The sequence below is a fragment of the Electrophorus electricus genome, chromosome 6, assembly GCF_013358815.1.
Source record: "Electrophorus electricus isolate fEleEle1 chromosome 6, fEleEle1.pri, whole genome shotgun sequence".
In the NCBI taxonomy this organism is placed as follows: domain Eukaryota; kingdom Metazoa; phylum Chordata; class Actinopteri; order Gymnotiformes; family Gymnotidae; genus Electrophorus; species Electrophorus electricus.
This window is the reverse complement of record NC_049540.1, coordinates 18,774,716-18,791,347: the sequence shown is the minus strand read 5'-3', so window position 1 is coordinate 18,791,347 and position 16,632 is coordinate 18,774,716. Positions and strand designations below refer to the sequence as shown.

The following is a 16,632-nucleotide window of genomic DNA, read 5'->3' as shown; positions in this document are numbered from 1 at the left end:
GGAAGTTCTGCAAGCTTCGCAGTTGAACAGAAAGGAGCCTCTTGTCTTCACTGCTTTTCTGAGGTTCATTTCTATATGAGTAGTGAGGTTTTTAAATCTCAATTTCTGGATTTAATCTACACTGAAAATGGCCATTCCTGCGGCGTATAGTACGTCTACTCTTAGAACCGTAAGCGTATCTTCAGAACCTGGTATGACGACCGTGGTGTCGCCGACCCAATTCGGAATTAATGGAGGAGCGACCTTACGCAAACTTAGCGCCGTTAACGTCGCGGGAGCCCCGTTGTCACCTGTGCAGTACGTTAACGGCGCCGTCGATGGGACCATACTTCAGGGAAACGTGCGTTACCTGGTTCCTGTTCAGAATGCAACGGAGTCCTATGTCCTAGTCAATCAAGCGCCACGGGTGGTATCCCCTGTCTATCTGCAAAACCTCAAACACGTCAGCATCACCAGCACAGAGGAAGTGGACAGTAGCCTACAACAGGTGAGATTTAATCTATTTGTTAACCTTTTTAACTTTCTACATTATCTTAGTTCAGATTGCTATAAATGTGAATATTGTATTAAGGGGAATTTAGACGGGCCTATAGTGTCCCGGTGGCCATCACAGTTATGTGAACTTCTTTTAACTCATTCAAGTTTAAACAAACTACAAGACATTCCAAAAAATGTCAGTTTTTGCAGGCAGTTGGTAGACACTAGTATTTTTTTGTGAACAATTTCACAACCACAGTGGTCTTTAAAAGCTGTTTTAATGGGTTATGAAGTCTGTATTATACATATTCTACTGCATGACAAATGATGTTAATATACTAGTGCTTCCTGTTGCATTTAGAATAGCAGTGACAAAACCTCATCAGTGTTCTGGCCAACGCCAAGTCCTGCAAAGAGCCCTGAGCCCCCCGAGGTAGGTTTTTGTCTACCATCACTTTGTCAGCCTCAAACATGTTCACCTAGTTTAGCCAAATATCACAGAAATACTTATGTATGTAATAGATTTATGTGTATTTGCAGTTGCCTTCCTCTTTCTATTCAAATTCCTGCGCTCTGTGCCTATTTCCTTTTGCTGATCATAGTACCACTGGATTATCAACTGGGTTTTATGAGCAAACTTTAGTCACAGTGTGACTTTGAGTGTGTATTGGTGGAGTTTATGATTTGGAGGTGTAGAGCAACAGACCTGTACCTGCAGGGTCTGTTGAGGGTGTGTCACACTAAAGGAATAGACTCTTTCATTCCCACATAAAATGGTGTGGGAACACCCTTTGTGAACTTGGTTTGTAATAAACTTACTGCTGGGTCCTAAAAAGAATGGAATATGAAAGGCTAGTTGGAATTTCTAATCTCTACCTTGGAAGTAGATTGCTTTAGACTTGACGACAAATTATGAAAATAAGTTGATGTATAATGTTTAAGGATTAACACACTCACATTCTGTGTGTGTGTGTATATATATATATATATATATATATATATATATATAATAAGGTTTTCATTCAGAACTTTAGACATATTTGAAAATTTCCTTAATACTGATAGAAAAGCATTGTAGGCTGCCTCGTGACACCAAGAGCATGCAAAGTTGTTTTCAAAGTAGAGTGTGGCTACTTCTATCATAATATTTGTTTAACACAACATAATCATGTGTTATGTCACTGCATTATTTCATTGTAGTAAAATACAGGTGTGTGCAAACACCTTTTGACAGGTAGTGTGTCAGATCAGTGAGCTTGTGTCTGGCAGAAACCACTGTAGGCAGTATACATGAAGCATTTAATATTAATTAAACTTAATTGGTCAGTGCTTAGCGTAGATTGAGCCCTTTCCACAGTAATGATCTGTTTGCCATTAGTGATGTGTGAACACCACACAAACAGTTTTGATGCTGCAGAACTTTAGGTGGTTTACAGTAATGCGATCCATATGGAGATTCATTATAGTCAGGGTTTTCCTAACAAGCCTGATAGCTCTTTGTTATTTAGTTTTTGCCAGTTCCCACTGAATTTCCACTGAACCCTAATCTTATGACAGGCAGTAACCTGGCAGGACAAACACAAGATCTTGGGTTGCTATCCCACTTTCCCTTAACTATCCACTTGTCCTTCAAGTGCCTCAACTCACTAGAGCTATGCACAGACATGTTAAATGTACTGTGCTATGAAGATCAGATTGCTTCATGGTTGCCGATGGCTAATAATCTCATGGACACTCTTCTCCTCAGGCCTAAAAGGTGCTCTGACTGTAAAAGTGAGGTGTACTCATGGAATCTAAATGTTAGCACAAACACCGTACCTTCTCTCATGATGCATAAAGAGGATAAACAACTTATGGCTCTACCTCATTTGTTAGTTTATTACTGGTCAAAAGATAGATGACAACCTGCTCTGTGCATTAAGAGATTAGATATTTAATTAGTTGCACCCTTTGTAATTTGGACCTCCAGAAACTATGTTTAGAACCACCCATTGTTTCAAATGGGTGATGCATCAATTCTTAAAGGCTGCTTCCTCCCACATGAAGCACTGACATACTGCTATGTTTATTATTCACTTGTGTTACAGAGGTGAATAGGTTAAAACCAGATTTGTAAGCAGATTGTAATTTACTTTACAAACACTGTAAATCCCTGATGATAATCATCTTGTGGCATAATACTTAGACAGGCTGGGGCAGGTGTGGGGGACAGCTCTACGCTGTTCCTCTCACATGAGTGTCTTTTTGGACTGGCTATTGAGGGAGCTTTATTTTTCCTCAAGCAACATGGAATACATTGGCTCTCTCATCCCACATGCTGGACACAGTAAAGAGTAAAATGACACCGTTTGGAAGCACTCAGCCAGGCTGTCTTTTGATGTTCAGTGCATGGTACATGCATGTGTATTTGTGTATTGCAATAGTATTCCGAACATTAGCTGTATGAGTAACTTTCTAGCATAATGTAAACGCAGAAGAGATTAAAAGTAATCTGTGTTTAAATAACTATAATTACATGCTACTCAGTACTTATGAGCATCATTAAGTGCTCATATATTTTGCTGTTTGGTTATTGTGGTAGGACCACAGTGATATTTGAGAAGCAAGCATGAAGTGATCTGTGTGAGTGCAAGCAGCTGCGCATAACTGGATTTTATGGGGACCAGGGTGATGCAATAAACCTTAATTGTAATGTGATGTCACAGCATCTGCAGGAAATGGTTTTTATAAAACTGTACCTGTTGATGGTCCCACCTGCATTCACAGAACCTCATATGCAGTAGCAGATTTTAGGTCATTTAGTAGCAAATAAGACAATACAGGTGCTAATAAACTAATTTAATCCTAATAAATTAGCTAATGCTATTCAGATTTTTATTTTTTTAATTTTTATTTATTTATTTTTTTTACTGTGGTGAGCTTACTGGTTCATTTCAAATGAACCTCAAGTTCATTTGTGCTTTTGGAGGAGGCCATAGCAGGTGTTGTCAGATTAATCAAATGCCAGAATTGGGAGAACTGGAGGGGTTTCAATTATACACCTGCAGGTGGAATATCAAACAGAACAACCCAGCTCCTCGTCTCGCTGCAGGGGGACATTCTGATACGCCAAGTGCAGACACATTTGTGTTACATTCCTCTCATACACACTGCCTAATTGGAGGCCTCTTGGTGAACTTTTCTGGCTTGACTTAAACATAAAGTTGATCTGCAGTTCAGTTAATGGGCATGTGTGATGTTATACACGATACATTTTAAAATGTGATTTTTACATGATCATGGAAGTTTTTGCATTGACATTTATGCCTGATCATTATTCTGGATGGTCTGGATAACTAGGTACAGTAAAATGCCCAGAATACTGCTAGATTTAACCAACTGCTAATATGGACTTTCATGAGTGGGTGTTTTCTGTAATTGCACTGCTCTTCTGTGAAGGACTGCCAAATATTTAATTTCTTAGTCTTAATCAATATATTAGCCATTTATAAAAAAAGACATTTGTATATTGGAGCTTTCTTAAAGTTGTGATCAAGACCATTCTCAGAGATACTTAATGAGTGTTCCATTGGTGTTGTGATGAATGATCCAACAAGGTCAAAAACATTTATTAGCCCTAGTATGGAATGAGAAAAGTCTGTTTGCTAGACTTTGGTATGGCATGATTTGAAATATTTATGATGATGCTAATTCACCTGCAGCTAAGTCCAGGTCGAGTGTGAGCAGCTGTTATTTCCCTTGTAAATGAAGAGAGTCCTCATTTTAGAACATAGATGGCAAAGCCCAAACCTGTGGCTGTCAGCAGTTTGTAGTTCTTGCATATGCAGGGCTGCACAACAGGGGCAAATTACTATATTGTAATTACCAATTTAAGTTACAGCTTGCAACATAAAAGCACATTGCTGAACCCTTGATGCCTTGAAGAGACATGGTTCAAGATCAGTGTGATCAGGCATTATTTTAAGTGAAACTGGTTACTTTTATTGGACCAAAACAGACATCAGATCAAGTCTTCAATAAATCTGAATTGTTTACAGCATGCAATAAATCATTTGCATTTTGCAGCCTTCCATATCAATAATATTAGTCTAGAGCCATTGGTATTTCTGCTTCATACAGTTATTCTTTTCTGACTCATGGAGGTCACTGTTAAAGATATGAAAGGCACCTTGGAACCTTTCAGCTTAAATATGGTGACAATAGTTAGTCTGAGTATAACTAAGTAGACTTTTATTTGGAATTTCACACTGTCATGAGGTTTTTGTCTGTGGCCAGTTTTAGATGAAAACAACACTCAGAATAGTGTTAATCAAGAAAGAAGGAGATCATTGACAAGCTTATGTAATTTAACTATAGGATATTTATCATTCTAATAAGAGGGTAGTTTTGGTTTTAAACCAAGGGTTTTGGAATTTAGGGTTCTGGTTCCTTAAATTCCTTTTAAGGGTAAAAGTTGGTCTTGTTGTGAAAGAGGCACTATAGTGTTGGCACTATAGTGTTACAGTGTGAAAAATTAGCTCTCTGCCTCCAGTTTGTCCCCTCCATTCAGTGCAGTCAACAGTAATGGCCCTTTTATTCTTGCCTTGTAACTGAGATGCACTGGGCCCACTCACTGACCTATTTCTGCCTGGTCTGTTGACACAGAAAAGCACTCTGGCCAGTGCTCCAGCCTAGTGATCATGTATACATGTATACATTGTCTCTTTATATTATTCAAAAGAATAGTCATGATATTTTTTTTCTGGGCCCGGATCCAAGTTGGGCCTGGATCATTTTGTTCCTTCCTACAAATTGGGCAGATGGACATGGCAAGAGTTTTATGTTCTGTATCTCAGTAGCTGCATGGAAAGATGCTGCTGTCTGGCTCCAATGAATGTGAAGAAAAAATAAAACAACTAGTAGGTTAGCGCACAAGATGCACTAAGTATGCACACTGCACAAGGCAAGCTGGTTAAAGTGCAGTAACTGTCTGGCACATGTAGTTATTCCTCGATGACCTGTAGTCTGAAATTTGCACAACCTAACAATGGCTGTGTTGCCTCCTCCTGTTTGCTTGCAGTAATTTTAATCAGCAGTTCTGGCCAAGAAAAGCAATGATTCCTAAGCACAGTAGTAGTGCACAGAACAAATACAAAGGTGAAGATGGAGCCCCAGCTATTAGCACAGAGGGGCAGATACTACTTTTGTACTGAGTACTGTAAAGTCATTACTGAGCAAAATATGCATGAACAGTTTGGGTAATTATCCTTTCAGGTGTGTTGACTCTGACTTTTTCCAAACCATTTAACACAAGCTGAGTCTTGCAGTGCAGGGGAGGTTAGTCTGGAGATGCATGTGCACATACTTTAAAAAAAAAAACTTACAGTATAGCTTTTGAAGGGCTGTGCTCTGATTCAAAAGATGGAGGGGTGGAGCGAATGTCCAAAGTGCATGTGATGAATGAATGATTTACCGACTCTGAGATGGAGGAGCCGCTGTCTTTTTCTAAGCATACTCAGCATTTAATGCAGCCCTTCGCTGTCACCCTCCAAAAACATCTCTGTTTATATCTTGGCTTTGTCTATTGCTGTGATGAAACCAGTTTAGGCACATGATCAAGACTAAATCCACACAACCTGCTGCCAATAGTTTTCTTTCTGTTGCGGAATGTGGGGAATGTTCTCTTAACACACCCCTCCTGGGAAACACCTGTTTCTATTCCACACCCAGATTTTACAGGGGAATAGGCTGGTGCTGAGAAAGTGAACAATGCTCACTGTTGATTGCCATGTAATACTTTACAGGTTTGATAAAGCAATAAAGCACAGCATTGTTGCAGGTAGAGGGGTGATGACAAACTGAGAGGGAGTTGGCTTGGAAAAAATAACCGTCCTGCCATTTTTACTATGACACTTAAGATTCTAACTAGTAAGCTAGAAAGGCCAAACTGTCAATTAAAACTTTATGGATTTCTGCTGTTGTCAGGTCCATATAAAACGGAACTACCAAACTTTTAACTAAACTCAAAATGTAGTAACTTAAAATGATTTTGCTCACATTTCAAACACAGAGCCACCAAACCTGATCATCTTAAGCTTTGTGCGCTTCTACGCTTTTTGCACATTATCTATTTTATTACTTTAGGTATTTCTTTGTCTTCCTTTTATATCAAGCTGGACCTGATATGGTATCGCTGATTTACATACATATTCCTTCTCTATGTTTTATTTAAATTTCTCAGGTTGCCAGTTTTAAGGCGTCGTTTCTGTTTCTAGGCCGCCTTTATTTTTGAATACTATCCGCTTGTTTGGTATGCGAAAGCGTTTACTCAAACTCAACGCCGTTATCGTCTAATATGGGGGGCAGAACGCTCGTGCATTGGGGTGTTAAGCCTTTACCCGTGCGTCGCAGCGCGCTGCTTTGGCGAATGTATCCAATTTAAAAGCGATATCTTATCTTAGCTTTGCCACCATGATGGGATTATAGTCTGATCACAGACAAGTCGTACAGCCCTTGAGCAAGTCCGCATTGGAGGCGTTGGTCCTTTGATACCTGTCGCTGAGTTCAGTCGCTGGGTGAAACTGCTTCATTCGCACAGCCCCGTGGAATCCGGTCTGACTGCTTCTGCCACGCCCTAGCCATTAGTAGCGCGGAGCTGAGCAGATAGAAATAATCGCCCTTAGTTTTGTGTGTGACGCCAACCCCTAGTTGTGTTAAGATAGCGGTTTTGACGTATTCTTGTACCTAAATCAGCTTCACCGTACTTTCACCTTTTGGGCTGTGTTTTTAGTATGCACCCCCCCCCCCCCCCCCAATAATTTCGTTGGTCCTAAATTGATTAATCTTTTATAGGTTTAGTGGTACGTGATTAAAGAAGAGTGTTTTAATGAGAGAGACAACTGAAATGATTGATGGTGGAAAGACTCCTAGTCTGTGATCAACATGCATAGTATATTAAATAACAGACATTTAAAAGTCCCGGCCTGTACGACTGAGCAGCCTAAAATTTGCTTGTTGTGTTTTTGTGTAAACGCAAGACATGGTTGTTTAGACCATCAAGCCTGAACTGCCCACAAGACTGCTGACGATAGCCACCTTTACAAAACGTTCTGCTCCAGTTATATTCCTCAACAAAAACTGTGTGATTTATTTTTAAACATTTTCTGTACTGTTTCGGGTAAAGATGTAGAGACTGAAATAAGACCAGTTCTGTGGCCCCGTTTTTCTTCACGTGAAACATAGTGATGAGCTTAATGCCATTGCTTGTTAGGATACGTTGGCTCTTGAATGTTAATGCTCCAGCAATTTCTTTTGTTAAGTTTTTTCAGTGCATACATGTCGGGATTAGACGCCCACAGTGTCTGTAGCTACGGAAGCATTCTGGTCCGTGGCTCCATGGCGCCTTCTCATTCCACTCTCTTGTTGTCCAGCACGAGGTCATCCACAGCAGCAACAGTAGCAGCGTGCACGAAGTGTCACACGTGGAAGTGGCGAACCGTGTGAGGTCCGAGTTGCTACAGCAGAGCGAACCGCAGGCCCAGCTCGACACGCGCTTCTTCGGCGAGCTCCTCGCTGAGGTGTACCGCAAGAACTGCGACATCCATGGCTACATCTCCGAACACGTGGCCAAGATCCGCGGACGGTAGGGGCGCACGACAGAGCGCCTGTCGGGCAGAGACCTCGGCCGGTAGCTAAATGTTCACAGGGTGTTCCTGTTATGTTCTGTCTGAGTTATACACGCATGTGTTGATGGTATGTAAGCACAAACGAATTGAGGGAACACTTGTGCAGAAAGTTCCTTTCAGAAACAAAAAGAGCCAGTGATACTGGGTAGATCAGAATTAAGTGCAATGCATTTCTTGCATTATGTACTAAATGCAAGCTTTATGACGCGACATGCTGCAATATACCCGTTTAGAAAGCTCTAATAGACCAGGTCTTCATTCTTTGTTAAAGATTTGAGATCAGGTGATAAAACCAATTAGTCCCTGACACCTGAATGTCAGAATCCCTGAGGAAATGCATAGTTCTTAGCATCTCAATCACAGGTACTGTTAATCCGATTAGCTAAGGAAATCTAATCTATTTCATCTAAAGGAATATAATACAGACAGTATATTCATTTGTAAAAAGCCACACCTTTTGAGATACTTAAGAAACCAATTGGAGCATTTGCAACACCCAAAAACTCTCCCTCTTCCCAAAAACGTTATAAGATGGTCAGTGATTCACAAAGCAAACACAATCCCTGACAGACTGTGCAGTGGTTTTCTCACTGGCTGCCTTTGTGAGTTTGTTTAGCACTGGTTGTATACTTGCTTCTCATGCTCTGTCTTGTCCTGTCCCTCAGAAAGCACCTGCTGGATCCCACCATTGATTACAAGGTAGGGAGTGGTTCACCAATTACACCTATTACACCTCAAGGGCATGTATTGGGGCTTGCTGAGGTCCTCGATATTAGTCATTCACCTGGGAGACAGCTGAAGTTCATAAGCAGCACAATTTGACAGCAAAAAAAAAGTCTATGTAAAGCTATTAGTTGCTGTTCTGAAGACTGAAGTTGTGCCAGGGAAAGAATTCCATAAATGGAGGGTGTGAGCATATGTGTTTTTTTTTTTTTGTGTGTGTGTTGTTCTTGGAATAGGTGGAGAAAGATGATATAGAGGCCCTCATTCCTAAAGGCTTGTCAGAACTGACCAAGCAGCAGATACGCTACCTTCTACAGGTGTGTGTGAGTGAGTGATCAGACCCTGTCAGGCTGTGCATTGGTGCAAAAGGCCAATACTCCTTTCCAACCCCACCCTTTCATCAGTCAGCTCCACCTTTAATTTCCTGTAGAGTAACATTAACGGTTTGTTTCATCTTGATAGTTTCACTCCCTCTTTCTCTCGCTGTATCACCTTTTTTTCTCTCTAACTCTCTTCCTCCAGACACGCATGACTGCTGAAAAGACCATGCTTCTCCTCCTTACCACCTTTAGTAGCCTGAGAGAAGAGCTGGTACACCTGCAGGAAGACCTGAGGGTGAGCGCGCCCCCTCTGTCCTGCTGCTGTCATAATCACTAACCACCTAACACTCAACATCTAACATTAGTTCTAGTTATTGCAAAAACACCTGCAGATTTAACAGTTTCAGTGTTTCGGGCCCTGCAGGCCAGTATGTTGGTTTATATCCCAAGAGCAGTAATTAAAATGTAGGCCCAAGGTAACCAGCAGGTAATTAAAACCAATCTGGCAAACTAAACGTAATAATTGTTTTCCTGTCATGAACTTTAGATTTTATATCTTGACATCCAATGATATATTTGATAACATTGATATCAATATCATTATATATTATTATGTTAAATATAACTGCTTTAACCGCAGTACTGGTCCGAGGTCAACACAATCACATATCCTCATACACAGTACTGTGTCTACACTGTAGTAATTCATGTTGCAAGAAACTACCCGAGAAAGTGCATTTCCCATATTATCTGTGGTCTTGATACAGCAGTTTCTATTGTTATCTACTGGATACCTGAGGTTTTCATTGTGTGCGTGTGTGCGTGCGTGTGTGCGTGCGTGTGTGCGTGCGTGTGTGCGTGCGTGCGTGCGTGCGTGCGTGCGTGCGTGCGTGCGTGTGTGTGTGTGTGTGTGTGTGTGTGTGTGTGTGTCTGCATATGACCCAGGTTGAATTTCTTCTGTCAGTTTTCCAAAAGTTTTATGGTATACTTGTTTTTGAAGTTGTCTAAAAAATGTTACCTTGCTTGCGCTAAGACAGCCATGTTCATAAAAATTAATAATCTTTGCTCATTTGTGAAGACATATATATATGGGAAAGAGCAGTGAGTAAATAAGTTAAGTTATGTATTTACTATTTCAGTTTCTCAGATACACTGCAGGGGCATTTCTAAGATTTAAAAACATCTGGGGCTTAGGAGAAAACATCTGGGGCAAGCACTGAGGTCCAGAGTAATCCTTGTGTATTATGATCTTTAAAAGCACTGTGGTCCAGAGTAATCCTTGTGTATTATGATCTTTAAAAGCACTGAGGTCCAGAGTAATCCTTGTGCATTATGATCTTTAAAAGCACTGAGGTCCAGAGTAATCCTTGTGTATTATGATCTTTAAAAGCACAGGTCCAGAGTCGTGTATATTATGATCTTTACAAGCACCCTTACAATCACATTTATTAACATCTTATCCTGTATTACACAATATCTGAGGTGAGGTGTAACTACACTTCAGGTCCAAAAAATAGACCAAACAAAGCAAATTACATAACATGAACTTTTTAATGATCTATAATAATTGGACAATTCTAAACACCCACATGTGCTTCTTTGAATTTTATATCAAAATATTTCAATCTTTTCATGATTTTATCTTTACAGACATGAAGTCTAGACATGAAGTTCCCCGTTTCCATTTTTCCTCCATGTAGTTCACTGCTTGCTCTGACCTTTGATCTGCTGTCCATTCATCCTGTCTGTGGTTTTGTTTATATATGGAGTTATATTTGCGCATACAACATACACTCATTCAGCATAACAAGTGCTACAAAAAAATTATATTTTGGACATTGCTTACTATATAATGTTTTTCAGTCAATGAAACTATCATATGGTTCCACAATTGCCAGTTGCAACGCAGCATTTAAAAGTCTTCAACAGTTTGAAACGTTTCTGCTGTAGGAGATCCTACCAGTGAACTCGCTGATCGTCTTTGTTCAAAAACCTTTTTTATTTCTCAATTAAACATGTCTGAAAACAAATGAATAACAATGAACAACATTTAACCAGCTTGCAGTCTAAATAGGTAAGAAGTATTACGGAGTCCGCTCTGTATAATCTGGGTTTGGTTTCAAAAAACGGTCAGTTTAGTTCCCTCTTCCTGATGTCTGCGTAGGCGGGTTTGTTTCTCAGCCGTCTATTTAGTCACCGCCCACAGATTCCTTGTAAAACTTTATGCCCCCCCCCCCCCCCCCCCCGCCTCATAACTCTTGGCCGTTAATATAAAAATGATACGTGTTCATGTGTCCTAATGACAAGCGTTCGTGACAAGTACGTATGTTTAAACGCAAACCGCAACTGGTTCTGTATCACTTAGATTTTAATGCAATTTACACTAAGAAATATAACATTGGCTGCCCACCTATTAGAGCATAAGACAGCATTAAAGTGCTGTTTGCTTGTGTGTGCACATGCAGCGCTTGGAGAGTGAGAAAGAACACCTGGAGCGGGACCTGAGCTTTAAGGCCGACCAGGCGCTGCAGTATGACCGGCTGCTGGACGCCGTGCGGGAGAACAACAGGCAGCTGCAGGTAGGGGGCGCCAGAGCTACAGCCTGCATGCGTGCAGGAGCTAAGGTTTACCTCAGAGCAGCAGCGTACACGCGCTGCATCGTGATCACCAGGTGTTTGTAGTTTGCTTTCTTTGTACGTTACTAGTAACCTTTTGAGGTTTTTGTCCACTAACATTAAAAGAGCATAACTGCAATGTGTCATTTTATCACGTTTGCTTTTGATGCAGTTATGTAATTGCATTTGTTGCTTTGTGAATTATGAATCGTCAATACATAATGTATATATTTACTTTTATATTCAATGTGCATGTATTTACTTTTACAGCATTTAGCCGACGCTTTATCTAGAACGACTTTCATAAGTGCTTTCTAGTCATTTACTCATACTTACATCCTAGCCAGTACAGTAGGTTAGAGTCCAATATACCAATGATCTAGGCATCAGCAGTGATCCCTGTATTTCAGTAGTATTCTAGAAGTACAAAATACATAAGGTCTATTTTAAAGAATGATCAGTGTAATAAACAATAAGTACAAGAGTTTGTTAGATAACATCTGTAATAAACGATACCCTACATTAAGTACTAAATTAGTGAGGCAATATAGGAGCAGCGCCAGTTGTTGTTTAAATATTCCATGAATAGATGGGTCTTCAGTCTGTGTAAATATTATTTACTTTTTAATATTTAATTGTTTAATACTATGTTTATGTTTTATGGGAAATTGTGAAATTCTTTAGTAGTCAAGTGAATGCTGAACTTTTAACAGATTAATAATATAGTTAATTCTACTTGGGATTGATTTGTGAGGGACATGTACTTCATGTAATGCATTATTTATATACTGACATATTTCAAAGTATTTGAAACGTCATATACTATTAAGGAAAACCTATACAGTACACATTCTTATACAGTACCCTGCCAGAATAGAACAGTAAATGTATCCTTTTTGTATCAATGCCACTGAGTTACAGCTGTGTGTTCCCATTCAAAGGCATCACTGACACATTACTCTTCAAAGATGTCCTGATATTCGCACAACCATCTATCCAAACACACCTTAGCTGCCTTGCAAATTTGTGCATCTAAAGAGGCTGAAGGAGCCATCATCGGCATGTTAAAGGCATGTTGGATCATAATAAATGCGCACTCGTGTACGACAGCTTATGTGCCTCTCACTCTCTCTCCCCTGTCTCAGACCTCCCTGAAAGAGAGCAGCTTGGCCCAGCGCTCTATGGAGAGCAAGCTGCTGAGCTGCCAGAGCACAGACTCCAGCAGGGACTTCCGTATCAAGGAGCTGGAGGGCACCAAGCTTGCCCTGGAGCAGGAGCTCGAGCTGCTCCGTAGGAAGGTGGGCTTCCTCTCTGTCCAGGGCCTATGGGGGCCACCTCTGCCTCTCTGTCTGGGGCCTCTGGGGGCCACTTCTGCCTCCAGGGAGCAGGTCCTCAGGGGTTGTCCTCTGCCATGATAGGCGTGGCATACTCAAACGCCAAGCCCCGTCAATCATACACCATTGCTGTGCCTTCATTTCTGCCTATTTTCTTAGTGTCTATTTTTGTAAAGGCATAGAAATGTCCTCCACAGTTTTAAATGCCACTCTGTGCTCTGTGTGCACACTGCTAGAGCACCGCTTTCGGGAGTGTCTTTAGTGCCCGTGTCCCTATGTATGTTTCAGCTACAAGGCCAGTGCAGCACCTCCACTGTAAGCACCAAGATGCAGGAGATGACTAAGCATTACGAGCAGATGTTGAGCGCACTGAGAGAGGAGAAGGACAAAGAGCTGCAGACCATGCGGGTGAGGAGCTCCAGCTGCCGTATCTTAGAGCCGTCTTTCCTCTGGGATCCTTTTCATTCTGATTATATACAGAGGCTGGAAAATAGGTTTGGTTCGCAGTGTTTTAAAAGAGACAAACTAGAATTTCACATTTTGCAGTTTTACATGGTTATGAATTGGACCCAGAGTTTATAATACTGATTAGTGTAGGAGGTTTTGTGTTCATTTAGAGCTGAGTCACAGCTAATTGTGTCTCAGGAAAAGTTTAGGTTCCAACCTTCTGTCTGTCTTTCTGTATTTGTGTGTGGGTGTGTGTGAGACAGTCTCAGGTGACAAAGATCCAGACGGAGCGCTACAGTGAGCACTCCAACGATAGGAGCCTGCAGCTGAAGATCACAGAGCTACTGAGCAAACTGGAGCAGCGCGAGTCTGTCATTAGACGCCAGGAAGAGGTTTCTCTCTCTCTCACACAGACACACACACACAGTGAGCCTGTCTTTTGGTTTCATTGTCCATATGGCCAAAGCAAACCCAGCCACGTCAAGTTTTTTTGCTGAAGCTTTTATACTTCATAGCTTTACACCTTCATTCTTTTGAGGATGAGTTGTGGAGCTGTCACAAGAAGCAGGCCTTCCAATTATGTTGTTTTTGCATATTAGCTAGGTAGTACTCCCTGTGCCAACTCAGCACGTGCCACACTGAAAGAGCTCGCGGCTCATCGCCTACACTGTTATTCCGGGTACTTGGAGGATTTTATTATAGGGATTTCCTATGGGGAAAAAAACACTTGGGAGATTATAGCAGTTTCATTTCCACTTGCATATCTTGGTTTTCTTGGGGGTTAATTTTTATGTCAGTTTGATTGAGAGCTCTTACCTTTCTGCCAGCTGAGAGTTCTCCCCTTCGTCTGGCTTCTGAGTTTTTACCCCTGGCATGTACCCCCAGGATCTCAGACGGCTCCAGCACGACAGGAGTGATGTGTCCAAGAATGTCACCAAAACTGTTATCACCAAGAGGTGACTGAATGTGTGCGCGCGTGTGTGTGCGTGTGTGTGCATGTACGTCTGTGCATGTGCGTGTGTGTGTGTGTGTGTCATCACCACACATGGAAATGAGTGGATTGTTTGTGTGTGTTTTGAATACTACGACTGTTTCTAAAATTTTAGCACGCGCAAAGCTGTTGAAGCAAACATGGTTATCTAAACTCTGCTTTCCTCCTTAATGCTTCAGATACAGGAACCAGTACCCTATACTGGGCCTGCTGAGTGATGATTACCAGGCCACATCACCCGTCAAGGAGGCCAAGACCATCATCATCGAGAGGACGGGAGAGATGATCAAAGAGGTAGTGTAGACAGTGACCCTACAGTGTGTTCAGTAGACAGCTAGTGTAGACAGTGACCCTGCAGTGTGTTTAGTAGACAGCTAGTGTAGACAGTGACCCTGCAGTGTCACTGTGAGTAGAGTGTTCAGTAGCAAGGTAGTGTAGACTACCTCACTACAGTGACTGCAGCATGGTCATGTTGATTACATAGGGCTGGCGTCTTGCCTAACAGGAAGTGCTGTCTTTAGCTGCAGTCTTGATAATAATATAGTGAGACTCAGTTTAAACTTGGCTTGTCTTTAAACGTAGATTCATATTTCAGTTTTATTTGTTTGTTTATTTTGGCAGCACCTGGGGTAGCTATAAAAAACCCTGCCTCTTTATCCATGGGTATGCTTTCTTACATCACTAGATGATTACTTGTTCTTCGCAGCTAACCATTACAAATAGCAGGATTAGAATGACATAAGGGACATTTTATTGCTGATTCTACCGGTACGATTTCAAACTGCTGTAATTACTGCTCCAATTATGACTATATGGCCCACACTAGGCCAAAACTGCATGATGGCATTGAGCGAAAGTCCTTCCCAGTGTGCATGTGACAAGGACTGTAACACAGTGCAATAAAACAGATTTGCTCAATGCAGCAAAATGTCACTTTAATCAACACATGGGGCCAAACTCAACAACCCATGGAAAGCTAGAGAGTTGTCATACTCAGTTGTAGTTACTTTTGAATGTGACATATTAATTGCACACAACCTGTTAAAACCCACATGTCACGTAACACAAATTCCTCCAGGTCACTGCAGGCATGTTCTGACACTCAAGCAAAGCGTTCCTAACATTTGCATAAAGGCTTGGTGTCAGGTGCACTTTGAAAATATTTCTCACCGTTTTTAAGAATGGTATATAGGTCTATACTTTTCTATACTAAACCAGTTTTTTCAAAGAGTTCAGCAACATGACTGTTTTGGGTCAGAGCAAATAGACCCTACAACTCACAGAGTTTTTGAAGACTGTGACAACACTTGTAAAATGTTTGTTAATTGAGCCTGTCATGAACACTGTGTTTTGTTCTGTTTTGGCCAGGAAATCATTACCACGCCCTAAAGAAAATGCTTCTCTCTGACAGGAATGAACATGCAGAAGATCCAGAATTTGCACCAGTGCCTGTTTGATCAGCTCTCCTCTTCATAATCCTCCTTCTTCTCTCTCTCTTTCCCTCCTACCCACTCTTTCTAACTGCTCCTTTTCTCCTCTTTTCTTCCCCCCCTCTCTCCCTCCCCCCCCCTCTCTTTCTCTCTCTCTCTCCCTCTCCCCCCTCTCTCTCTCCCTCCCTCCTCTCTTTCTCTCTCTCTCTCTCTCTCTCTCTCTCTCTCCCTCTCCCCCCTCTCTCTCTCCCTCCCCCCTCTTTTCTCTCTCTCTCTCTCTCTCTCCTCTCTCTCGCTCCCTCCCCCCTCTCTCTCTCTCCCCCCTCTCTTTCTCTCCCTCTCCCCCCCCCCCCCCCCCCCCCCCCCCCCCCCCCCCCCCCCCCCCCCCCCCCCCCCCCCCCCCCCTCTCTCTCTCTCTCTCTCCTGCATGCTCCCCCTGCTCCCCTTTGCATGCTCTCCCCCACTCCCCCTTGCTCCAGGGCTTCATAGAGTGGTGGTGGTCTCAGCCGGAGATTATGAACACTATGGTATTGTGGGAGTGGAGGTGCTTAAAAACTGCAGCTCATTGGTGTGAATGTCCAAAGCATGTTCAACAGCAAATTCAAACTCATTTGGCAGCTTGCAACACTAC

The 16,632-nt window shown here is 41.8% G+C and overlaps 1 protein-coding gene across 2 annotated transcripts; it reads left to right on the top strand.

Annotated features, from left to right (window-relative positions):
• The first annotated feature begins 13 nt into the window (after nucleotides 1–13).
• On the top strand, nucleotides 14–16,108 carry pof1b (POF1B actin binding protein). 2 transcript variants are annotated; one of them, XM_035527346.1, is made up of 13 exons: nucleotides 14–487; nucleotides 839–910; nucleotides 7,887–8,098; nucleotides 8,807–8,840; nucleotides 9,101–9,181; nucleotides 9,387–9,479; nucleotides 11,650–11,763; nucleotides 12,945–13,097; nucleotides 13,422–13,541; nucleotides 13,844–13,972; nucleotides 14,466–14,536; nucleotides 14,751–14,865; nucleotides 15,983–16,108. In XM_035527346.1, the coding sequence occupies exons 1-13, from the start codon at nucleotides 128–130 to the stop codon at nucleotides 15,986–15,988; spliced, it is 1,560 nt and encodes a 519-aa protein (XP_035383239.1). In that variant the 5' UTR covers nucleotides 14–127; the 3' UTR covers nucleotides 15,989–16,108. The 2 variants fall into 2 exon arrangements, with proteins under 2 accessions (XP_035383239.1, XP_035383238.1); XM_035527345.1 differs by having other exon boundaries at nucleotides 15,940–16,108.
• The last annotated feature ends 524 nt before the right edge of the window (nucleotides 16,109–16,632 follow it).